Source organism: Apteryx mantelli, chromosome 15 (genome assembly GCF_036417845.1).
Source record: "Apteryx mantelli isolate bAptMan1 chromosome 15, bAptMan1.hap1, whole genome shotgun sequence".
Classification (NCBI taxonomy): Eukaryota; Metazoa; Chordata; class Aves; order Apterygiformes; family Apterygidae; genus Apteryx; species Apteryx mantelli.
Genome location: NC_089992.1, coordinates 3,926,092 through 3,952,245, shown reverse-complemented (window position 1 = coordinate 3,952,245; position 26,154 = coordinate 3,926,092). Strand labels below are relative to the sequence as shown.

General features: G+C 38.5%; 1 protein-coding gene across 8 annotated transcripts; it reads left to right on the top strand.

Annotated features, from left to right (window-relative positions):
- The first annotated feature begins 2,635 nt into the window (after nt 1-2,635).
- On the top strand, nt 2,636-26,149 carry CLPX (caseinolytic mitochondrial matrix peptidase chaperone subunit X). Of its 8 annotated transcripts, XM_067305770.1 has the most exons (15): nt 3,063-3,536; nt 4,607-4,644; nt 7,391-7,551; nt 8,983-9,100; nt 13,570-13,724; nt 14,781-14,940; nt 16,416-16,457; nt 17,498-17,674; nt 18,532-18,696; nt 19,071-19,159; nt 19,758-19,922; nt 20,963-21,262; nt 22,704-22,796; nt 23,040-23,146; nt 24,269-26,149. In XM_067305770.1, exons 1-15 carry the CDS (start codon nt 3,502-3,504, stop codon nt 24,357-24,359), a joined length of 1,896 nt encoding a protein of 631 aa, XP_067161871.1. In that variant the 5' UTR covers nt 3,063-3,501; the 3' UTR covers nt 24,360-26,149. The 8 variants fall into 8 exon arrangements, with proteins under 8 accessions (XP_067161874.1, XP_067161872.1, XP_067161871.1 ...); XM_067305771.1 differs by lacking the exons at nt 3,063-3,536; nt 4,607-4,644 and adding an exon at nt 2,637-2,757; XM_067305772.1 differs by lacking the exon at nt 16,416-16,457.
- The last annotated feature ends 5 nt before the right edge of the window (nt 26,150-26,154 follow it).

Below are 26,154 nucleotides of genomic sequence, written 5' to 3'. Positions count from 1 at the left end.
TCCGCGTGCTGCGCACGCGCCGGCCACGTGACGGCGGGGAGGAGCGCGGGCGGGGCGGAAGGCCGGCGGCCGCCATAGCTGCCGAGGCGGAAGGATCGGGCTGAGGCGCCATTGCTACCGAGGCAAAACGGGGAGTCACGTGAGCGCGCGGCGGGGAGGCGGCCTGGGGGGGGGCCGGGGGAGCCGCCGCGGCCGCGGCCGCCCCTCCGCTCCCCGGGCAGCGACCCCCCAGCCAGGCGTCACGGCCCTGCGGCTGTGCCGCTTTACCCTGGCTCCCGCCCCCGCGCTGCCTGGCCCAGGGCTAAGGGGGACCCGTTGCTGCCACCCAGTGGAGGATATTTTATTTATTTTATTTTGGGTGTATGTGAGAAATCCTATTGGTTTAAGTAAAAGTGCCAGTGAGCGAAAAGGTCTGTTCTCAACTAAGGGCCTTATTTTAACATAGTACATTTTACCCGACTCCCTGATCCCGTTGTTACGTGATGCTCGTTCCTCTAATACAAAATCTGGATTTTTGGGTCAGCTGGGCCTGTTCAAACAAAATGTATATTAAAACAGCCACATTCAAGATCATGCCCGAAACAGGGGCAGCGACCCTAAACGAGCCCTTCGGGGCTCTAGTGGGGAGCAATCCGACGAAGGCAACCGTGGCTGAAGCCAGAGCGATGCTGGTTGGTGGTTTTATAGGTAAAGGGGGAAAAAAATAACGGGGAGCAGCTCGTACGGCTGCCGTTGAAGCCTTGGTGCTCTTGTGGCAGGAGGTGTTTTGCCTTCAGTGTTACCGTTTTGTCAAAAAAGGTCGTAGGGCTCAAATAATTCGGTAAGCTGAGTTGCATGCGTTATGTTAGGTGGTGGGATAGCACTGCCCGTCGTTCACGTAAAAAGGGACTTTTGCAGCTAAAGCCGAGGAAATTGTCAATTCAAATCATATTTCATCAGCAGCATTTTACTGTTTTGTTTTCAGCACGCTGTTCCAGTTTGAGAGGACGCTCGGAGGGGCTGGCTAAGATAAGCGGCCTGGCGTTGTCAGTGACCCGAACGCACGAGGCAGCAGATAACAAACCTTTGTTCGCAGCAGCGCACAAACAACATTTGTCCAAGATGACGCTGTTGTTCTCTCCAGGCTTTCATAATTCGTGACTGCAAGACAAACAACTTTTATCAATGCCTGTCAGTACGCCCTTGAATCCAACCTGCTATTCCTGTCTGACTGTCTCAAAAAAAGCTCCCGAAAGAATTCAGAGTGGTGGATTTAATACAGATTAACATTGGATTGGCAGCTGCCTGGCTGTAGGTGGTGCTGACTGCAGGTGGTGCTGTTAAACCTGTATTTTGCAAGGATTAAAATCCATCCAGACTGTGGCAGAAATTAAAATATTCAATGTTCATATTATATGCAGGCAAGCAGTACAGAGTGGAATCCCTGCTGTTAGCGTGGTCTAAAGGTATTTGTTGTGCGGCAGCTCAGGTTAGTAGATGAGACCATCAGGTAATGTATTCTCATCTCTGAGCTATTACCCAAAAAGGCAGCTGGGATCAATTAGCTGCACTTTGTCGGTATGTGACAGATGAAAGCTGAAGGAGTGTGGAAAGAAGGAAACACACCCACGGATGCCTGTCAGCAGTAGGTGTGTTTTCCCTGAGGTATGTCTAAAGCATGCATTTGACTGCTTGGCTTTACGCATATTTGTGATTGCAGATCTGACGGGAGATCAGCCCATGATAGCAGGCATTATTTTCATCTCTCTCTCAAAGTTGTTCTAATTTTTAGTATTTTCAGTTGCTGTTTCAGTTTGCTGCTTATGAAAGGCTTATTTATTATTTCGGAGATCGATGGGAAATATTTCCCACGTATTACCTGGTGTTTAGAATCTGGAAGCAAAAAATAATTGTTTCACATTTCAAAAGTTCCTCTCCAATCGGATGTCTGTTCAGTCCCTGCTGGGTCTTCGCCGGGCTTTGTGTCTCCCAAATCCTACCGCTGTAGGTGCTGGTTGCACATGTGGTGGAGTTGGCCTTAGCAACACAGGCAAGAGCTGAGCACTGAGTGCAGGGGCTTGCTGCGATCTCCGATTAATTCTTTCTCCTGATGAGTCGCACCGCTCTATGAGCGCTTTATAAATTAAGCATAATGCAGCCTGGAGTGTTAGCTTTACGTTCTCCTGTTTGGGAGTCCAGGACTATGCAGACATGGGAATAACGCTGTGTAAAAATAAACACATGTCACAGATGCTGGGAAGGAAATTGGGAATTTTAGAATGGGAAGCTCTCAGGAATTAAAGGCACGAATCGCGTGAAATTTGTGTGCGCGGAGGGGAGACCGCAGCAGCCCTCCGCCGGCGCGGAGGGCCGCGACGCCGCCTGGACTACACCTCCCACGATGCACTGCGGGCGCATGCGCAGCGCCTCCTCGCCCTCGGGACTGCATTTCCCAAGAGGCAGCGCGCGGCGGCTGGGGCGGTGGCGGACGAGGCGCTCCGCGCGCTGCCTGCCGGGAGCGGTAGTCGGTGAGGGGCGGGAAGAGGCGCGGTGACGTCAGCGGGGCGGCGCCGGGCTGTGCGGGAGGGAGGGAGGGGGTTGTTTACGGCGGGGGCGCGCGCACGCGCGCAGTGCCGCCGCCACCGAGGCCTAGTCGGCGGCGCCGGGCGGGGGGGGAAAGCGGGCCGCGCCGGGCCCGCGGCCGCACCATGTCCGCCTGCCACAGCTGCGCCGCGGCCGCGCGCCTCCTGGGCTCCACGCTGCCCTCCGCGCGCAGAGGTAACCGCCCTCCGCGCGGGCCCGGCGGCCGTTGGCGGCCGTTGCGGGGGGGGGGGGGGTGAGGGGGGGTGTCGCCTCCCCGCCGCCTCCCTGAGGGGAGGCCTGTCAGCGCAGCGGGGCCTGCGGCCGCCGCGGCAACGCTCCCTGGCAACCCCGGGGCCGCGGGCCCGCCCCCGCCGCGCTTCCCTCCCGCTTCTGCCTCTCTTTCCCCGGTGTCAGGTGGCGTGAAGGTGCGTGGCGGCGAGGGGGGAGGGGGTTGCGGCCGCCGCGGGGAGGAGGGCCGCGTGCCTCGGAAGTTTTACAAAACCAGCGCTCGCCGCAGCGGCTTTTTGCGAAGCGTACAGCGAAAACAGGGTTTAGCTGGATGGGGGCGATTTTCAGCGCCGATTGCGCAATGCTGCTGTGCCTTTAAATGAGATTTATTAGCCGACTGGTGAAAATCCTGTGCTTCTTGCAGCTTGGAGTATTTCTTATAAAGACTTGTGCTCAATTAGCGAAAAACAATTATTTCCGAGTCATTAGAAGAGTGACGCTAGGCAAAGCAGTTACTGGAGGCTCAAGTGGAGGGTGCATGTTACTTATTACTGGTTTTGCATCTTTCCGTGATCTTGTCCGTCCTAAGAGCGAGATACTCTATGCTGCTTTTACTGAAAGGCAAACAGCCCCCAAATTGTGCTGGAAATCTATACTGTTGCCACATTTGCAGCAAACTTTTTGAAAAATGATACTCTCAGCCATAGCTGAATGAGTCAGAGAAGACTGTTTATTATCTTCATGAGGTAAGTTAACTTATTGCAGTTGAGGTTGCAGCCACTTCTCTAGCATGACCTGTAATGAAGGGGTTAAGCCAGTACTTCCAACTCCAGCCTGTCTGGCTTCATGCAAACCCACTGAAACAATAAACTTTAAAACAAGTAACGTTTGAAATTTACTTCAGAATTGTTATTTTATAATGGTAATGGAATCAATATTTTTCTTTTGTCAAAACTGGCATGTAAAAAGAGTATGTAAAAGAACAAATGAGACTAAAAACACAGGTATGGAGTAGTAAAATTATTTACACATCAACTTCCTATAAAAATAAATTTTAAAATTTTTTTATTTTGATGGTTGTAACCAATTATCTCTTGTGCCAGGTAGTTAAGTTTGGTATTACTTGGGGACTGATTGTAGTTGGTACAAACTTGAGAGTATTCAGGGTGTATGGATTGGTCTAGTAGATGGAGTGTTTTTTGGGGCAGAGATGAGAATTCTGTTTTCAGTCTCCCTGTGATTACCTTGGGTGGTAGGTTGTTCCAAAATATTTGAGCACTTGGCCCAGAAGTTGGTATTTCTTCTGATGTTCATCGATGAACTAAAGGATAATAAAGTGTAAAGGAGTCTCCTACTGTTTCATAACCTGCTAATCTGAACACCCTGGATAGATGTTCTTGCTGCTGTCAGCAGTCTTATGTTTGGTTCGTGCTCTTTAGATATACTGGTTTCATTTGTTTGTGTTTTGGAAAAATTTGCTTAAAAAAACAGTGTTTAAAAAAAAACAACCTGTCAGTGGTATATCTGAGAGAGTATTGCTGTGCCAGCCAGCTGTTGCATATTTGAATGTTTATCAGAGTATGTGTGGAAATCGTTAGGTGTTAGACTGGAACGTTGATTGTTTCAGAGAATTTGTCTCTGTGCTCGCTTGTATTTATAAGTAAGTAGTTGTGATAGTTTTATTCCTATTTCATTATTTAATTGTACAGTGATGTTTTGTCAAAAATATCATTCAGACCTGTAGATGGGCTAAACATGAAAAGTCTTGTCCTTGTGCATCAAGCTGATATAACAGTAATATTTTTTTCCCGTTTAGCCTATTTACAGCCTTCAGAATTCAGTGTGACTGGCAAGGTAAGTTTAATGTTGTACCCCAATGGCTGACCAACTAAGAGTGTTGTGAGAGAAGGGGAATATATATATTTTTTAAAGAAAGTTACCATACTGAAATTGCTCTTTCAACAGTACGCTCCTTCTGCCAGGCCCGCAGTGGGTGTAATGCTGCTGGCTGGCCGGCATCTGCTGCTAACACCAAAGCTGTAGTCCCACAGCTGTGACGTTTCTGGTCAGTAGCTTGGCATAGTATGTAGTGTGGCCCTTGTCAGCTTAGTACTTGACACTTTGTGTATAGCTTCATAGTTTATTCAGTGTAGAGTAAGGTGCATTTTCTGTGTTACAAAGGCACTGTGATTTTAAATTGATGATCTTTAGTCCTTTTGCAGTGCTAAGTGGTAAAATGTTTGATCAGTCTCTGCATTGGTAATTTGGCCTTTCCCCCGGGTGGTTCTCTGGGGTGAGAAGCTATTACAGGAGAGTTGTATGCAGCTGGTTTTTTTGGCTTTGTGTGTGGGGGGGGGTTTTTTGGGGGGGGGGGTGTCTTGTTTTGTTTTATTTTTAAGCATTCCTGTCTCGGTTCCTTTTAGAAGTGGTAAAACAAATCTCAGTAGAGGAACTGTTTATGAGGAACAAGCCCCCAGGATGGGGAATTAACACAAAATAGCTGTTACGTGATAAATGCTCAGCCCAGGTTATTCTCTACTGACAAGTACACTTAGCACTCTTGGCTTAAACTCTCTGCTGTTGTTGTAACTAATCTCTATTCTGCTTGTGAAAGTGAACTAATACTTTTGCAGGTAACTGATGGTATTTAGCAATTTGTGTATACTTCATAGTTTTAACCTGTGTAGCCTAAGGGTTTTTCTGTGTTGTGGTGGCACTCAGCAAATCTTTGGTCCTCCTTCAGTGTTTTACAGACATAAGTACCACTGTTACAAGTCTAATAAATTGTATTTTTAGTGCTAAAAATATCTTAAAGTCACCTTTAAGTTCAAATATCTTAAGCAGTATAAAGTTTGATAAAACAAACTTGAAATTTGATTCAGTATTCTTGGTTGTAACTTTGACAGTCTGCAGAAATTTTCCCTGTAAATTTAGGCTTGTCCTTAATGCTTTTCTTCTGTATTTTTCTGTTATTGCATTATAGTAATATAATACAATATAATTAAGGTGAACTTTAAGTCTCCCTCTTTTGGTTAAGATTCTAGATCTTAATTGTAATTCGAAAGTTTCAGTTATGTCACATTATTTATTTATTTATTTTTACAAATGTTTTAAAGAGCATTAGCTTAGCTGTTTGTTGGAGTATTGCTGTAATACTCAGCCTTCAAATTATTTGGATAACAAAGTTACGTATACATTTTATTGATGTAGGGATGTGGTAAAATAAGTGAAATCTGAAAATATGTCAAAATTGATACTGCTTAATAAATGATGAACTGAGGTAAATCAATATAATGAGAAGTGAGTTCTGGTCATTTTACCTGTCTCGGAGCGAATGGACTGCACTACTCTTGCCATTCGTATAGATTTTATTTCATTTTATTTTAGAAAACTTTCTCATCTTCTGTAAAGAAAAAACAAAAAATAAAAGAAACCAACCCCCCCCGTTTTTTAATATAGTAAAAAACATGAATTAATATTAAGCTTGTAATTATAGCTGTTACTATATAGCTTTTCCCATTGATAAGTCACAGAATTCTTACCAGATATATAGAGAAATTGCCAAGTTTAAATAGAAGAGAGGTTTAAGATCTGGATTCCAGATGTTTGAGGTTTTTTGTGTTGAAAGATCCTACAGTCATGGGCGTGATAAAAATAAAGGTAGGTTTGCATCATGCCTAGTCATGAAATACAGCCTTACAAGTGTTGCAAAAGGAGGAAAGGATTGTTCAGTTCCTCAGTGAGTTTTTTCATGTTGGGGATAAGCTATTTCAACAAAATTAAGATTGTGTGGTATTAATTTATCTGACTATAAAGGGTCAGCATATGCCAAATGAAATCCAAATCCAGATATGCTCCATGGTCTCAGAGACACTTCTGTAGTAATTTTTGTCTAATAACCTTTTTTTTTTTTTTACTTTCAAAATATGTGCTAGAGGTTGATTGTATTTATCATTCTGAGGATCCGTTTCATGACTGCAATGTGGCTTATTTTGTGATGCAATGGAACTCCGAATTGTCTGACATTCGAAGACTTGGGATACTTCTGGGTCATTTGTGGATTATCCAGGCAATTTTTAATGCGATAAACATTAAGGTGGTGAAGTGAATTTATTTTTGAATAAAATTTGGTTATTCAAAGTTGAATTCTGTTGCTGAAACCTTTTGTTTCTATTTAATCTAAATCAATTCCAGGATTTGGTGCCATCAGGATTAGAAATAGAGTATTATTAATCAATGCATCCAAAATTGCCTATTTAACATATACATATATATTACATTTTGAACGGATTACACCTATGGAAAACACTGTTTTTGTTTCAGCGATGTTACTAAAGAGTTGGATGAAAGAATGTGAAACAGTATAGTGGAGTTGCTTTTTGGTTCTGACTGTATTTTGAATGTGTATATCTTGGGCAGATGCTAACAAGGTAGTTCCGTTATTCAACTGTAGTATCAGCAAAGCTTTCATTGCAGTGTATTGGTTCATGTAATTAGCTTTTTATTTTCTTGTTTTCAACTTTTTATTCAGTGAATGTATTTGATCAGTGGGAAGGAAAACTTACGTCCCATAATTTTAAAGGATTTTTTTTGTTTTTAGGTATTACTTGTGGTCGTACACGCATCCCTGTTTTAGGAAAACTTGGGACTTTCGAAACTTGTTCCCTGAGAAGAATTCCTCTTAGAAACTTTTCAGAAACACCAGCATATTTTGCTTCAAAGGACGGTGCAAGCAAAGATGGTTCTGGAGATGGAAGCAAGGTAGCCTCCATACATTATCATTTTCAGTAGTTTTTCTTTTTAATATTTCTTAAATAAATGTCTTTAGTAATTTGTCCTTGCTTTAAATTAAAATCTTCCTGAAATTTTTGGTAACTCTGAAACTTCTGATCCTTCAACTGTTCTTTTTCAGAAGTGATTGTATTTTATCCCAGGTGGGCTTTTTATAGTAAATACATTTCTAGATGATTATTTTCAGCATTGACTTGGCAGTTGTATCAAGGAGGACAACTTTGTGAGGAGACTAGTTTTACGCTTGTTAGTAAATTTTAATCTATTTTCATCCCAGTCTTTTTCTATAGTTATAGTTAATAAACAGCTTCAGATAAATGATTACCTGAGGATAAAACTGTTCCTTAGTCAGCAAATAAGATTTTGAGAGTTCACAGCGTGCTTTGATAACTTTGCCTTAGTGTGTCATGTTCTGAGATCTAAGGGACTAGCCAAATGGCACAGGTGTTCTCTGAAGGTTCAGGTTAAACTTATTTTAAAAATAAACACAGAAGACTAAGAATTCTGTTCTTTTTTCTTTGAGAAAGTTGCAGGGAGAAATGAGTGAGAAGGCAAGGTGTTAAAAAAAAAAAAGGGGGGGGGGAAGCACATATCCTATGAAGTAATGCATATATTGTAGAGAAACAGAAATAGACAGCTCTGTATTATAAACTGTTCCATTCATTTACTGGTTCTGATGCTTTTAATATAAGAGACTTTATGAAAGCTTTTTAAAAAGGAAGAGATCTTTGTTCTAACATGTAATAACTTTTATTACTAGTGAAAGTATGAAGGTGTAGAAAGGACATAGATTTTAAAAATGTTATTCTGTCTACTGCTGTTGAAGGTTAAGAGGAAAAAGACAAGTAGTACTCTGTGGAATTATGCCTTAAAAATCAAAATGGAAAAATTTCAAGCAGTTTTTGAGATGCTTTTTTTATAGGCCATGTCTGCCCTACAGCCGTCTGCCAGCATAGCTACATCTGTCAAGGATGTGAGAAGAGTTGTGGCTTCAGAAACCCTTAGAATGAACGCAGTTGCGATAGTGAAATTACTGTTATAAGTATGATTTGTTTTCTTCTCTGGGGTTAGAATAAACTATGTTAGTAAAACAGTCTTGACACAGCTTAGCTCATTATTGTTCTCATGTCAGGAAAATGGTTCTAATGTAGATATGGGATACACAGTTAATAGCCTCTTCAGTGGGCATCCAAAACTGATAGACTCGGGAAATGCAGATGTGTTACATTTAAGAATGTTGTGTTGCTATAGACTTTCAAAGCCTTTCAGAAATGCTGACAATACTTATTTAGTTATTCAGCTATTACAGTATTCACATTACTAAGTTCCATAAGCACATTGATAAATGTCTAATGTAACAGCTCCGTTGTTTGGAGCTAATTGTCTGGAAATTTTTTTTAGAAGTCTGTCAGTGAGGGAGGTAGTAAAAAGTCAAGCTCTGGAAGTTCTGGGAAAGGAGGGAACCAGCTGCGCTGCCCGAAGTGTGGTGACTTGTGCACACACGTGGAGACCTTCGTGTGTAAGTTTTTAATGAATTATTTCTTTTATAAATATCAAAAGATGTGATTGTTTGTTGTCTATGGTAATTTGGATAGCTAAGTTTTAGTCTATTTAGAACTTCAAATAATTACGGAATGTAAAAAATTTCATTGTTTCATTTGGCCAAATTGTTATAAGCATATATTATCTTTGCTGATATGTTTGTATAGTTTGTGAATATGAAGTTTTATAATAGCTGTTATGTTTTATGTAGTGGAAGAAATGCTCAAGTAAACAATACCACTTCAACTACTGATACTTCTTTCTGTTTTATATATTTGTAATGTCTGTCCTTTGTTTACTAAATAATAAAACTCTAATCCTGCCTGTAGTAGAGCAAAGTGCTTTTCCAGCAGAAGAATTAGTCTATTACAGATGGCTTACTACAATCATCTTTTATGGCAAAATAGGATCTATGGTACGTTCCAAGTAGGAAGCAGAAAACTCCAGATAGAAAATCCAAAAATGTAAGTTATCAGATGCCTGATGTCCAGAGTAATAGCAACCTTCTTTGAAGTACAGTCCAAATTAATGCCAATTATACTTTTCAGTTCTACCAGACTTGAAGACTTTTTTCTTATTTCAGTGCTTAAGAGATCAGCCTAGAAAATAGTTGTCAGAAAGCAAATACCCATTGTCGGTTGATGGGGCTCAAGGAGGAAGTATCAAGGCATAGTCAGACCTGTGCATTAAGGAGCTTAAGCCAAGGTCAGCCTAAACTCGTTTAACAGTTGTTAATATCACGGTTGGTGAAAATAATGAGTGGATGTACATTAGTTTATACAAGTATCAGAAAAGAAGTACTATGGAATTAAAATGATCCAAGCATCATGAATCACAAATACATTGTCGTTACAGTAATGTCTTAGGTTAGATACAAGGATCAGTCTACAATAGCTATGATTTTTTCAGAAATGCTAAGCCATTCATTTATTTGGAACTACAGGCAACAAGCATTTCTGAAAAATCTGGCACTAATTCATGGAAGAGGACTTATTTATATTAACATTATGGGAGAGAATGTGACTAGTAAATGCAATCTCAAATTCAAAAACTGCACTTGAATCATGGCATTAGAATGACATTATTATAAACAACTTGGGACTGGAAATCCACTTCTTCCCTGTAAAAACCGTGTTGAAGCTGGTCAAATTTGGCAGAAGCTTGAAGGTCAAAATGTGAGGAAGTCCTCTTTAAATGTTCCTACTTTTCACATCATTGCACCTTCATCTCTGAGAGTTTGAGATTGGAGCCTTTAAAAAAGTCTGTTACTAGTATAAACCTAAAGTAGCTGGGAAGTAATATAGCTAAGTGCTAATTCTCTTTAAAAAAACAAAACGAAACAAAAAAAATCCTAAGAAAGTTTCTATTCAGTTTTGTTTCAAAAGGAATGGTGTTCTGGTTGTATTAGCTTGCTGTAACTTGATTTTCAGATAAGCTTTTGGTGTTGCTTAGTTGGAAAAAATAATTAATCCAATTCTGGTTTGAATTATAAAGCTACAGATCTTTAACTGCATATCTAAAGCCTAAGGAAAACATTAACATGGCATTTGCTTCTGTTTTTAAACATCAGGTTTTTCACTCATTTTGAGAGGCCTAGGGAAATAAAATACTGAATAAAAGCCAAATTCATTAGTCAATGAATTTGCAATTAGCCATTGAGTGGTAGTGGGACAGACTGGTTATCTAGCGGAGTTCATTATGTATCTGAACTTCATTACAGGACTTCATTACGTATCTGCAAAACTTTCCCAATGATTTGTTTAGCTATAGTTTTCCAGTAATTAACAACTAAGAATATGACAGAAATTAAGAGATTTTGCTTTGGTGCATTTTCTGAGCCGTCCCTGTATTGTTTTGGATTGTGAGGCTATGTAAGGGGAGGTTTGTGATCAGTGAAAGAAGATTTAAGTCTCATGATGTAGAGTGAAATCTAATAGCTTTAAACCTGATTGCAAATGGGTAAGTATTGTTGCCATAAGTCTTAACTTGGCACTCTTACTGCCTTCCGCTGATTCCATTAGCTCACATCCTGCAAAGCAAGACTTACCTGCTACTGCCTGTACTTAGTGGCTTCCCTACTCTTTTTTTCTTGATGTCATTTTACCTTATAGCAGTTTGGAAGCCTATTATCTCAACCCTACAAATGTTTTGGAGGTTAATCCTCCTATTGTTCTGGCTTCCTGTATGCATTGTATGAATCCAGCATTCCTCTTTGACAAGGTCAGCTTGTATGGACTTCAGAAATCACTTTGCAAATGCAGCCTCTGGCATGCTGTGGTACTGCTTGCCTGAATCAAAGCCAGTGCTTGATTTGCTTTTTGCCACATCGTGAATATTTGCAGATATCTTAAGGACAGTGAGGTAATTTGACATGAAGGCTGTTTCCTAGGCTTCTATGTGCTTGTTAACACAACATATAAAACCACTCCAGTATTTAAGAATAAGAAATTGCTTGAAATTTGGTATTTTCATTTTTGGGGAACATAGCAATACTTAAACTTGTTTTCCTTACAGTTCAGAACAGACTTCTCAAAATTTCTGCAGCAGTTGAAGTTCTGTTAAAACTCATATTGCTGTTTGTTTCCAGAACGCTGCGTAGACAATGGAGACTGGCAGTTTCTCGGCTGCAGTTTGCTAACTGTTCGAGTCCCCATCCTTGGGGTGCCCCATACATCAAAGTTACTCTGTAACCATGGACCCAGTTGGTCTTGCTGAAAATCAGGAAGATCTCTGATAACCTTCCTGTGTCCTGTTTGGGGTAATTGATGAAAGTGAAGCACACTGCACAGTGATTTTTTTAGTGAACAATATTGTAAGAATGCACAATAGTAGTCTTTTAGCCTGCTCTTTCTTTTCATTTGCTGTTTTTATTTTTTTTCTCCACCATTCCTGTGGATCTGTAAAGGGGGCAAGTATACTAATGGCTTTTCCATCCTACTAAAGCTGAGTATTAGCATTGTGTAAGGAAAGACAACAGCCTCATGGCACTGTAGTCATTAAGAATGTCAGAGGTGTGTTGAATGAGTGTTGGGAGCAAATTTTTCCTATGATGGTGTTATGAGATAATAGTCTTGTAAAAGGAGAGCATGCAAGTGAGTCTCCATTGCATTCCCATCAGGCAGATATCAGTAATTTGCACTGTTGCAGGGAGAGCTTTCCAGTTACTCTACAAATTTTCTTTGGAGTAGGGAGTTAATAAGGCTGTGATGGTCACAGTATTATGTGCTACATTATTTTAATAATCTGCTGGTCTTATTTATTCAGGCATAAGGTGTGTTTAGTAGTAAAACAACTTTTGCTGATGCCAGCTTTATGGGAGGCAAAAACAAGTTATAAATAAGCAGCTTGTTTATTGCCAGAGGCCGTCATTAAAATTGGCTGGTACTAGATTGTGCAATCCATTTTCCAAAAACTTCTAGGAGTTCAAAAGTTATGATCTTTAAGTTTTTCAGGTGACCATTTTAATACAGAACAATTATTTTAAATCATTCATGTTACACTTCTATTGAATTTAATAGAGTGCACTGCGATATTGTGACAAACAAAATATCTATTTTAGATTAAAAAAACGAATTTATAATCCATCTGTTCTAGATTATTTCATCTTGGTTTTTGGAAAAAAAAAAAAAAAGTAATAAGCATAAGTTCTAGTTTGCAGGTTTTCGAAACCAACCTTTGCATGTAATGTGATTTCTTGAGGAATGATTCGTAAAGTCAGCATTAGAAGGGTTTGGATTTTGAAGGAAATTCATTCTGTTCTTGACATTTAAAAAATAAATAAGCAAATGACCTTACAAAACATCAAAGTCCTGATCCTCTGTTGCATACCAGAGCTGCCTCTTCACCCCATGTCAGGGTGAGCACTTTATGTGAACCCACAGCACTCTGTGTCCTGGGCTTAGATGACTGACTCAGACATGCTCCATGGGATTACACAGCCGGCAGGATGCAGAAACCGAAAGCTGCTGTGGCTGTCTTTTCCCAAGCCTGCTGTATGTCATCTTTGACACTTATATTGAAGATTACTTCCCCACGCTGTTGAGTAGCCTGTCCCTGACCACAAGTTTTTTGCCTGCTAGTTTGAGAGTTGGGAACTCATCCTTTCATGCATAGTCAGAAGCTCTCATTAATCTTGCATCACTCTGAGATGCAGAATTTCCTCTTCCAAGCGTAGTGCTACTGAATACCTAGGAAGTAGATTTTTTGCTTTCTAATCCTTTGTTTGCTGCTGTGCATTGTGACTTTTTGGGCAGATTGTGTTCCTTTTATGTGAAATTTCATAGTCCATTAATTGCTTTTTAAGCTTCTAATGTGAACAAAGTGAAAGTGTTGTGTAAATACAGTGTTTCACAGGTGTTTTTATGTCCTTTGTATTACAAGCTGAGGCAGTTGAATGAATGTTGCTCAAGTAGTTTCTCTTACCACTTTGTTCTACTACTTCTGCAGCTTCCACCCGTTTTGTGAAGTGTGAGAAGTGTCACCATTTTTTTGTTGTACTGTCAGAGGCCGACACAAAAAAGAGCATCATTAAAGAGCCTGAGTCAGCAGCAGAAGCTGTGAAATTGGCGTTCCAGCAGAAGCCACCTCCTCCACCGAAAAAGGTATGGGTCTTAATTTCACCCTAATGTTTTCTTGTACTAAAGTGTGATTGAATGCTTTACTTTTTAATCTGTATCGAGTGTGCAATGCTCTGCTGTGACAGAGCAACAAACAACAAGGATGATTAGCTGAAGATTAAACCTTTGAGCGAGTGTTATGTAACACAGCAGCATACTGATAAAAGAAAACGAGACCCACAACCAAGAAAAGCAGCCCAGCTTCTTTTCCTCTGTCTTTGCCTTGTGACTGAAGCCCAGTACCTTCATTTTCTCTTTGTGACCCTGCGACTTAATTCAGCCCTCACCATCCACAGTACCTTTAGTTCCTGCTATGGCCTCGTATTCTGCACCGGAATATTGCCAGCTGCTGCTTGTAGCTCCAGCACCTTTTGTTGGGCCTGTTTCTGGCTTAGACCCGTAGCTAGTCAGTGGGCCTGTGGCTGGGACCTGGCTGCTGCTGCTGCATCCGCGCTGAGCAGTCATTTGGCTTCTGTTTCCTGAATACCGAGGGACCTTATCATGTCTCTTGGTTCTTAGTGGGCTCAACTGGCTTCTGAAGCTACGTGCGGCCCCTTGGTAGGCTTTTGTAAGAGTTTAAATATATTTGAAACTTCTGTTCCTTTTACAAATTTGGGTAAAATTGACAATGGGGTCAAATATTAGTAGGGGAAAACCAACAGATGCAATATGACTTTAAGTCTCATTTCCTTAGAAAATTTATCAGTGTTAATCTGTTTTGTTTTTTAAATGTTGGGTTTTTAATTCTTAATTCTGTTACATTCATCAAGTTATATCACAGACTGAAATAATAAGTCAAATTATTTAGACCAGCTTTGGTGGTTAGAGCCTTCATTTATGTTCCATGTGTAATATATCCCAAAATCACTGGGTTCAACTTTGCTTACTTATTAAGGTTTCAGAATGTATGTTATAAAACTGATGTTTAAAAAAAATTAGCTCAAATTTAGTTTAGAGTGACCCATAAAGTCTCTTTGCACTTTATTAATTTTTCATGCACAAGTGTTTTAGAAATATTATTAAGATTTAATTATTTTTCAGATTTATAACTACCTCGACAAATACGTTGTTGGTCAGTGTTTTGCCAAGAAGGTGCTTTCAGTTGCTGTGTACAATCATTATAAAAGAATCTATAATAATATCCCAGCTAACCTGAGACAGCAAGCAGAAGTTGAAAAACAGACTTCTTTGACACCAAGAGGTTTGTATAAAGTTATGTCCTTATTCTTAAATAAAATTTATGATTTCTGGCCCCTAACTTATATTTTTGGTCCTCTAATAATAATAGTTGACTTGCAGTCCATATACATTTAATTTTCATTCAGTATTGTTTTCCAAAGGAGTAGGAATGTTGCAGTCTTGTAAAATGACTGTTGTTAGACTAGAACATTATTAGGTAAAAAACAACGTTTTCAAAACCCAGCATAGAGGCAAGCCCATGGTGTTAGTAGTGTATGAAAGCTCAGAAGTTGACTGATCTGTTTCCACTGTCCAAACTTAGTGAAGCGGTATAAGTAAATATATTATGTGAGTAAGAAAACCTCTAAAACTTTAACACCAAATGTTCTGTAGTTCAGATGATTAAAAAAATTTCCATTTAATTTTTACTGTATGTAAACTTTTGTGATTTATTTCTAATCCAAAATTTTTATGATGTCATGGGTGTTGTCTAACCTCTTAAATATTTAGCATTTTTACTGCTACACATTATTAGGTATTTTCCTTTTACTTTGTAAAGTGAGCCTCTTAATTTTTTCTTTCTAATCCCCTTTACTACTTAGCAGTAAATCTGCTGCTTAATCTGCAAGCAACAGTGCAGATCATTAAGACAATATTTTGCATAGTGCATTTGATGAATAGCTAGCTTTCCAGTCTCACGTGCAGCCTCTGGCAGCATCTGTTGGTCACCATGGTACTGTTCCATATCTAGCAGGTGTAGATGGAGTTACTCTTGGCAGTACTTTTGCTACCGAGTAACTACAGCTCTGTTGATCTAATTTATTTTTAGAAGTAGGATTAAGTTACCATTTCTGAATCAAAGTGTACCTTGGTGGGGGTTTTTTTAGTGTTTTATTCTGTCTTGCAATAAATAGTATGCTAAGTAAACAGAAATACTATTTATGTTTTTTGAATTTGTGTAAAAAAAAAAAAAAAAAGTATTTTTGGGGGGAGGAGGAGGGGGGAGTATTGGTAGCACTGTTCTGGTAATAGTAGGAGAGCAGTTGTGTACCTGGCACAGGGAAGGTGCTGATTCTCCACAGGAAGATAAAACAGTGCCTAGCCAGAGGAACTGGCAATGAATATTTATAATTGATAGTACTTTGCAAGATGTGAAATCTTAAGCATTTATATTTAACAATGCAAGTCCAAGGAAGTCTTTTCTAAACTAAGTTGCATTACAGTGTGTGGGTTTTTTTCTTCTGTAAGTGCTTTTAAAATTAAAATCTAGTAAGGGATAATAATCTGTTACTGTTGTAAGTAGTAGAAGGCATACTGTCATTTTAAAAGCATACAAGTTGGGATTTGGGTTAGATTCGACAGCAATAAGAACTCATTCATGTGGGGATTTCTTGTTAGAAATACATTCGTTACACAGTGATGAAATGTATTCAGAAGAGGGCAAGAGGTGGAGCATTTATAAACTTTTTTTATTACTGTTTTCATCCTCTCTCTTAGAATTAGAAATCAGAAGACGGGAGGATGAGTACAGATTTACAAGTAAGTGAATTCTCTCCTCATGTCCTCCTCTGCAATATCTACTCTTTTGATGTTAATGTAGAACAGTGTTTCAGTGACCACTAGTTAGAAATGTCAGGTAAAATCCCGTTTGCTTCACTTCTATCAATAAACTTGATAGCATTGAGGCTCCTTTAACTGAAGTTACCAGGATTCGACTCTATCTAGTTCTAGGTGGAAGGCAGGTAAAATGTAAAGATATCTTTCATAAAGTTGTTGGTTAAATAACTGTCTTTAGAATTATCTTTGATAAAACAAGTGAAAGTTGAAACTTTTTTTGCTTAAATCTGAGGTGCGATTTTATTAGTGATGCCATACAAAATATGATGTGAGATAGAACAGGCCATTTTTTGTCTGGGTGATGGCAGTCATGTTTATTTTTGGTCCACTGGAACTCTGTGGCTATCGAACATGCTTCCTTAGTGTAGTGTAGATCAATTTATAATCAATTTATGCATCTTCAACTCAGTTTTCTTCAAATTTCTACCCTGCAAGGTAATTAAAACTCTAATGCTTTGGAGAAAAAAAAAGAAAATACAAATCAGTCTCCATATCCATGTATGAAAATGAAACTTGTGACAACTGAACTAAGACAAATTTGTCAGTCTTAAGAATAGACTCATGCATGGCTTTTTATTGTATAATTAGCCAGTTCTTGTACTTTCTCATCATAGTAATCAACAGGTAGCATTTATTGTTTTTTACATTATATATTACACAAAATAAGTGACTACAAATTTTCTGTAAGGACTTAAATTTCTCTAGCACTTATTTTTAATGGAGAAGAATATTTTAGATAAACTATTGTACCATTGGAATTTCTCTTCAAATACGTGCTTTTGCAAAGCTCATGTTTTTGTAGTAGTTGCACCAAATTTGTTGCAGTTGTTTCTGTAAACTTATATACTTTAGGTATAGTTAAACGTTCACAGAACAACACAGAAAAGTTTTTTTTTATTGTGCATTTAAGATACTAGCCGACCTCATCAGTGCTCAAACAGTACTCTTGTTGTTCTCTTCAGAACTGCTGCAGATTGCTGGAATTAGTCCACACGGTAATGCTTTAGGAGCGTCGATGCAACAACAAATGAACCAGCAGATACCTCAGGAAAAACGGGGAGGTGAAGTACTAGATTCACCCAATGATGACATAAAACTTGAAAAGAGTAATATTTTACTGCTTGGACCAACTGGATCAGGTATGCAGCTGTATGTTATCATAGGCTTAAGAGATTTTCTTGGAATGCCTTGCTAATGAGTGACTTTTCCCTTTTGCGATTCCTACCAATTGGTATACATAAAGCTAAAACGCCAATTTCAAACTGGCATTTTGTGGTCTCCTGTCCCAGTAAAAAGCTGAACTAAATGACCTTGAGAAGGAAGGCAGTCTGGCCAAGTGGTATCTTTTTATATGCATATGTTTACTGAATGATTAAAAGATGTAACTTTCACTAAACTGAAATAACATGGATTTGTAGTTGGCAGCTCTAGATGGCAAGTTTGAGGTTCAGTGGTTAGGAAGTGATGTTTCACCTCCAAGACAGAAGAGTTACAGGGAGCTAAGAAAGAAATTATGTTTCAGGATGTTCGTGAGAAGTGGGAGTGTTTGTGCTGAAATGATAGCATTTTGCAGACTATGTGGGAGAACATATAGTAAATGTAATCCTGTTTCTCCCCACTTTCAAAGCAAGAGCAGTTGGACTCTGCACTGGAGCCTGAGTGTTTACAAAGGACTAATGATTTATTTAATCTTTAATCTATGCAAGTACATGGATTTTGGTTTATGTATTTTATGACGCTTTATTTGTGATACTGTGTGTGTTTCAAGCTGCCTCAGGTACAGTATTAGCCTAATTTAAACATAGAGCCTTTCAAGATAAAAAGCATTGTTTATGAAAACTGGTTCCCTTGGAAAATATTCTTATCGGAGTATATGAACATGCTGGCATCGTTTAAAATAACTAATGACTGTACTGATGATCCCAGTGTAAATATTTGGGTTTGTGTGCTCTAAAGAAATTTATGGCACTTTTAACATACTGTTTTATTATATCAGGTAAAACCTTGCTGGCTCAGACTCTAGCTAAATGCCTAGATGTACCTTTTGCTATCTGTGACTGTACTACCTTGACCCAAGCTGGCTATGTTGGTGAAGACATTGAATCTGTCATTGCAAAACTCCTGCAAGATGCCAACTACAATGTAGAAAAAGCTCAACAAGGTAAACTTTGACCATGTGTTTCCTGAAGCTCATTCATAGACTCTGGTTATTTCACCTAAGTACTCTAAACTTGCAGACCACCATTATTTCCGTAACTTACATTCTTGTTGCATGTACCTAAACTTTAACACTTTCAGATCAGAAATAACAAACATGAAAGATGCTCTGAATGCATCTAAGCTTTTGATATTGTTTTGTTTATACATTTATACGTATCTAGTTTTGTTTGTACATTCTATTCATACCTTTTTTCAATCAAAAATATGGAAGCAGAACAGATTGCTGCTATCTTAAATTGTGTTCTTCCCTGTGTGTTAATTTTTACTTTTCTTAAAAAGTAGAATCTTCCTTAAATCCATCTTCTGTAACTGCAGGAATTGTTTTTCTGGATGAAGTAGATAAGATTGGCAGTGTTCCTGGTATTCATCAGTTACGGGATGTCGGAGGAGAAGGTGTTCAACAAGTAGGTGCTTCTGTGGAGTGATTTCACTTTGTAAGCAAACTGAGCTCACCAAGTCTACATATGTCCTGTCATATATCAAATAGCACAGGAGCGTATAGAGGCATAGTCTTCAGTTCCTGAATTATTAATCTTTGAAACCCTCATCTCTCCTCTTTACTTTCATCACTCCAAAAAACAAACGAACAAAATAAAAACCTCTCAAGACTGCTTCACAGAAATGTTTTAACCTAAAAATGTCTTCAGGGCTTTCAAATAGCAAGTTATATAATACGGGCAAGAATACATAACACTTTCCATTTAAACAAAACCCTCAGAGCAACTCATTACTAATGGTGATATTTAAAAATACTTAGTAGTAATTATGTGCATGTGAGTCACATTAGAGATTGAGATTTTTGTCTGCCCTTAAGTAGGACTATTTCTCTGTGATATGGAAAACTGATTTCTTTAGACATTTTCTGTTCGTTACTATAAAGGCATAAGGAATTAAAAAGATACAAGTACCTCTGTGCAAATAAGTGGAGTCTGGCATGCCTTCTTATATGGTGCTGCATATTAGATTCTTTATTACTTGTTTCTTTTCTCTATTTCTTTTTAGGGCTTGTTAAAATTACTAGAAGGTACAATAGTAAATGTTCCAGAAAAGAATTCTCGTAAACTACGTGGAGAAACAGTGCAGGTTGACACAACAAACATCCTCTTTGTAGCTTCTGGTGCTTTTAATGGTCTTGACAGAATTATCAGCAGGAGGAAAAATGAAAAGGTGAATGCATCTGGCTGTATTTGAACTGAAAAATTGTCATCTTAATTACCGTTCATGGTACTGGCTGATAAGGCCCTGCTTGATTCATAAATCTAGCAAGTTTGTAGAACAGTGGTCTTCCATCTATTATCTGGGAACCTGAGGTCAGGGAACTACTTTAGAGGAGCCCAAGAAAGGTAACGCAGAGCAAGCCTGTTGTTAGGAGGCTTAGTTAGCTCCCAGCAGTCTCTGCTTCCAAGGGGAAATTTTTAGCATATGCAAATATGAAAAGGTTGCAAACTGTTGATGGAAGACTTGCTATGCACACATAAGAGTAACTTTTTAAGTCGTTGTAATGCCCCATGTTTCTTAAAAACAGAGTGTATGAAACAGTTCTAGCAATGCTAATAGGATTTCATTCAGTGAATGTACCAAGTATGAACCTGAGAAAACCTTTGGGTGTCAGTAGAAAAATAAAGCTTTTACTATTGATACTCAGATAGCTTTTAACACCATTCCCTCAAACTATCGTCTTCTAGAGATAGCTAGTTCATTCAGTTTAGTATTTTGTATATTAACATTTGAGTACAGAGTGCTACTGGCTGCATCTTTCTGACAAAAGGTGCACCTTGTTTCCAGCAACAGAGAAGCAACTGAAATCCAGATTACTGTTTATGATAATGTACGTAGCTTTTCACATAAGCATTCCTACATTCATTTGCTTCACTTCTGAAGAGCCTTTTTAGTATCATTGGTACTCATATATATTTCATAAATCTTTCAGAACATGTTATTAAGCTTTTTTGTTTTAGGAAAAGCTTCCTTTTCTTCAGTCTGGTGTGTTGACATCTTACTGGGAGAATTAAATGTTAAACTGGTTGATTATGTGTAAAGGGTTTAATTTTACCCTAAGTAAATTCTTAAGCCTGAATTAATATGTAATGACAGACAATCAGTCACTTCTGTATATAGTATGCTAATTAATTTTTTATGCATATTGAAGATGATTTAGTTATGTAAAGAAAATTTACACTTCTGTAAGCATAACATTTATTTTGCAGTATCTAGGATTTGGGACACCATCTAATTTGGGAAAAGGCAGAAGGGCTGCAGCAGCAGCTGATCTCGCTAACCTAAGCGGAGAGTCCAATACACATCAAGACATTGAAGAAAAGGATCGCTTGCTGCGTCACGTGGAAGCTAGAGATCTCATTGAATTTGGCATGATTCCCGAGTTTGTGGGCCGTTTGCCTGTTGTGGTTCCTCTGCATAGCCTAGACGAGAAGACGCTTGTACGGATTCTCACAGAGCCACGAAATGCTGTGGTTCCTCAATACCAGGCGTTGTTCAGCATGGATAAGGTTTGGATTTTGCATTTTTATTTGACAGCTTTTCAATAGTCTTGTTTATAGATACGTTGTTAAAGCTGCCTCACTCTAAAGATACATTGTCTCTTTTGTGGCTGCAGAACATGAACTGGTTGTACTTAATGAGCTGTTTGTAGAACAGGAAGTTGCACCAGCTCTCTCAGATATTATACCCCTGCTTTAAAGATTACAATTGTTCCTACATCTTCCTAGCAGAGAAAATAGATTTAACCTGGCAGTAAGCTCTAAAATCATGTTAATTGCTTGCCAAGGCCATTGCTCCGTGAGCAGTTTATACATATAGTATTGAGTAAGAACTCAAAATTGGTTTTGTGATAGGATCTTGAGAAGTGAGCAAAACCTTGTTTGGTAGTTCTTTAATCACTTGAAATTCAATATGTGTAAGAACAACTCGTTTTCTTCTTGTTATCTAATTGTTCTGTTGTATTTTGCCAATGCTGTGCTCAGCTTTTTGGTTCATATGTGGTGGTTTCTTTGCTTTTTTTAAACCCCAAAGCAATTTTAACTCTGAAGGAAAATGATTTGTTTGAGTAAAATGCCCATTATTCCACTGGATATGTAAATATTTTTTCAGCTTCAGATTCTAAAAGGTATCTTGATTTCCCTGATTTAAGGCTGGGGGGTGGGAAGACTTCCGTGTTCTGGTCAGCCAGTCCTTCACTCCTTCCTGCTTTTTAATACACCTGTTAATCCTGGTCTTTCCTTTAAAAGTGTTGTTGTATGATGTGTTTGAAGTGCTTTTGAAGATTGCAGAAGACAAGCTAATGATTAAAGGATCTTTTTATTGCTGTTAGTTGTTTCTCAGTTGGCTGAACTGTCACCCTTGTCTTCCTGTTCCCTTTGATGTAGGGTTCTTTATCTTCAGTATCTATTCCAAATGCTCTGTATTTACAAATCTGGCCTCTTGAAAGATTCAAGAGGTGTTTGTAGGAAAAGAATATAAATGTCAATGGAAGTAACTTCTTCCCCTTGCATGTACACTGCCCCGCTCCAAAAAGCTAAAATCTATCTCACGGAAGCACAGCTGGTTCAGACTGGATACCTGTCTTTGTGGGGGCAACTACCTGGAAGTCGTTGAATTGCTCTTTGTGTTAATGTTCACTGGAACATCAGTGACCTTGCCAAACAGGCATCAAGAGCCACCTCGTGTGCTCTGGAGGTATTTGTAGAAGTTGCAGTTAAATGACATAGGCAATACTGGTAACTTTAGGGAAAACCAAACTGTAACTGAAGTTTTGTGTATGTAGCTGAAATGTTAAATGTTCTGATCTGTAAAAAAAAGCAAATCATTGTTGTATGTCGTTTTTCGTCTTTGTGTACAGTAGTATCGGGTAATGCTTGCACTGTTGCACTCAAAGCGCTATTGAGTTACAAACAAAATACCTGACTAAATTTCATGTTTTTCTGTCTGTAGTGTGAATTAAATGTAACTGAAGATGCATTGAAAGCTATAGCTAGACTGGCCCTTGACAGAAAAACTGGTGCAAGAGGTCTTCGATCTATAATGGTAAGTAAGGATAGTCTCAGCTCGAGTAAGTGAAACTGCCTACATTCATATAAGTGGTACTAATCATGAGAGTTTTGCCTCAAAACAGCATTTTATTCTGGCTCTTGTATAGATGCAATAGATCTCTTTCTAAAAATGTGGATATTGAGATTTCTTGGGAGACTGTATCTAGCTCTGAAAAGCACTTGCTAAGCATAACTGTTAAGTAAAAAAAGAAATATTTTTCCCTCTATTTCTTTGTAGGAAAAGCTGCTGTTAGAGCCCATGTTTGAAGTGCCCAATTCTGACATCGTATGCGTGGAAGTTGACAAAGATGTTGTAGAAGGCAAAAAAGAGCCAGGATACATTAGGTAAAACTGTAATGGCAGTATCAGAACAGACCAGTAATACAGCTAGACAGATGTTCTGACATTTGCCTTAGGCACAAGTGTTTAAATAAACTATGCACATGTCCTAGAAAGAATCTGGTTCTCTGTATACCGTACACAGTTGACTTAGTGCCTATTCTGTCCTCGAGACTCTGGGTTTGTATTGCTTCAGTTTTTAAAAAGAAATTACAAAATAAACTTTCATATGAAGTTGTTTTAAGCTCTGTGTGTGTGTGTGTGTCTATATGCCTGTGGAAAGAGGGAAGTAAATGATGAGCATGACAAGTTAACAGTGGAAAAACTGAAGTTTTAACTGTCACTATACTGCAGTTTCAGAAATGGAACTCTCTTCCCTTCTTTCTTCTAGTGACTACTCACTCTGTGAGGTATTTTTTTAGGCAAGCTCTAGGCCTCTGCAGTTTTTTCCTTCGTTGCCCTTGCAGCAACAGATGGCCCATAAAAAGCGTCTGTTGTTGACTTTTTGAGCACTTGTTAAAATAATAGATTTAATGTTGTAAAGATTGTATTATGTTAATGATGTGGTAGAGCAGTAAAAGCATTAGACAAAGCTGGATTTAAATAATAATTTAAAAGGTTTTAGCACAGTAAACAAAGGAGGAGATTGAGAGGGGGTGGGTCAGGACTGGGATTCATGAATCCTAGCATGGCTTCCAGGTCTGCCAGAACGTTTTTGTGTGACTTTAACTGAAATACACGCTCTGTATGTGCCAATATCTGTGTTGAAGCTCGCTTCAGCACACTTAGTTCCTCAAAGGGGATGGTTGAAGTGAAAGATATTAATAGTTGCCTTCAGTTATTTTGCAGAGCACCAGCACTTCTGTTTGCTTAAAGTCTGAAATGTATTTTACTTAACTGAATTCAGTGGCCTCTTGGTTTTCAGTAATGACACTGCTTACTGGTAGTAGTTTAAATCTGCATAGCACCATTTTCAACTCAGAAGGTGGTTTTGCAGATGGCAGGCTTGTCAGAACACTTTTCATCAGGGCACTTTGCAGGCCACATGTTTATCAGAAGCTATGGATACTGTCTCCGTTCTTTTCTCAGTTTCTGTATCTGTATCTGATCAGTTTGTTTTAATTATAGGGCTCCTCCTAAAGATTCATCTGAAGAAGAATATGACTCTGGAGTTGAGGAAGAAGGCTGGCCTCGGCAAGCAGATGCTGCAAACAATTAAATACTGTCAGAATGCTCTCCCGCATAAAGCGCACTTGGTTATTTCTTTAAGATTACATCTGGCTTCACAGTCTGATACTAAAGGCATTGGATCTATCTTGAATATGATACATGATCAGGAAGCCTATTAGATAAATCAGATCATGTATTTTATTGTAACATCACATTGATTTATTTGGTGGACATTGTGTGGACTTGAATGGCATAATGTTCAAATATAAATTGTATATTGCTTTTGTTCAATTAAAATATATAGCAAATATAGCAACACCTGGATTGCTTTTTCTAAAACTGAACAGCAATGCAGGTGCTGCCAATAGTTAATTTTACAATAATGTTACTCTACAAATGGGAAAACAAGTTTAATAATTAGTAGGGGGTAAATAAACTATTAGCTCCTCATGCAACTCACATGCTTGGGTTATGTTCAGGTCAGTGTTAGATTTCTGCTGGTGTTTGAAACCAAACTGGTGCTGGAGTGACTTGTTACATTTGGTGCAGGAGGAAGCCCTTGCAACTAGATTTTGAAAAACTCAAACAGATTTAATAACACTGCTGGGCGATTTTGGAAAGATGTAACACTAGTTTGTTACAGTAATTTGGATGCAATATCAAATACATCGTTTTGCTCACCTTTCCATTAGGAATAAGTCTTATAGTCACCTTGAATACTGTGAAAGAAGGTGAAGTCGATAATCTGCTAATTTTTCCAGAAGGGTAAATAGAATTTCTAGGAAGTGGTAGGCCGTGTGGGTTTGGATGAAAAGTTGGCATAAATTTTTAAATATTAATGTTCTAATATAGTACATTTTGTTTAACGTATTGGAACTATCATGCATCAATTTTTTGGTGCCAGGTATTTGCCCAACCTATCTTATAATGTTAAGAGATGAAAGAAGTAAATGTATAATATTTTTGATGTAATCAGTAGTAATTGTTCACATGACAGTGCTTTTTTTAAGTTATATGCTTAAATGCTAGTATTGCATCTTGTGGTTTCGTCTTTGATTTTTAGTCTCACAGCAAAGCAATCTTCCCTCTTCTGTTTTACACCAAAACAAATTCAATCCTTTTGGAAAGTATTTGTAAAAACACTAAAGGACCTGTATGTTTTTGATTCATTTCAGGAATTAAAATTGTTACTTAGAACTTTGTTTTGTTCTTCACAGTGATACATGGATTTAGGTTTTACTCACTTTTTCTTTTTTTCCCCCCTAAGGTTTCAAGTCAAACTATTTAAATAAAATTCCTGTCATTCTTTTCAGTCTAGTGGGTACTGCAGAGATGTTGGCCTTGTTTTTTTTTGTTACTTAGAATTTACATGACAAAAATTAACAGTCATGCAATACTTGTGTTCTTGTATAGAATCAAGGTGACCTGCAGTTTTAGCCAGATCTAACAGATACTTCTCTCAGGATTTAATTTTATTTTCTGGTGAAATGACCCATTAATGGTTCAGAAAAAGCTGCTGTCAGTGCTGAGGATATTTCTAGGAGAAGCTTAGTCATCTCAAAATTGGAATCTGCAGTGAACTGTCTGTAACCTTATCCTCCTTTTCCTTTTTGTAGAGTGAAAAATACAACAGCTCTTAATTCTGAGGTCTTTAATGCAAATCCTTTTTTAAATGGATTGAAAATACTTTGGGGAAAACTGTTAAACAACTTAGTTTTGAAAGTTGTTCTGAATTATGTAATCAAGAAATGTTTTTAAGGAAAACAAATACCGTGCAACGACAGTTTGTACTTCAATCCACTTTTGCTGTTTGAATAAAACAAAGTGACTACCTGAAAACAGCT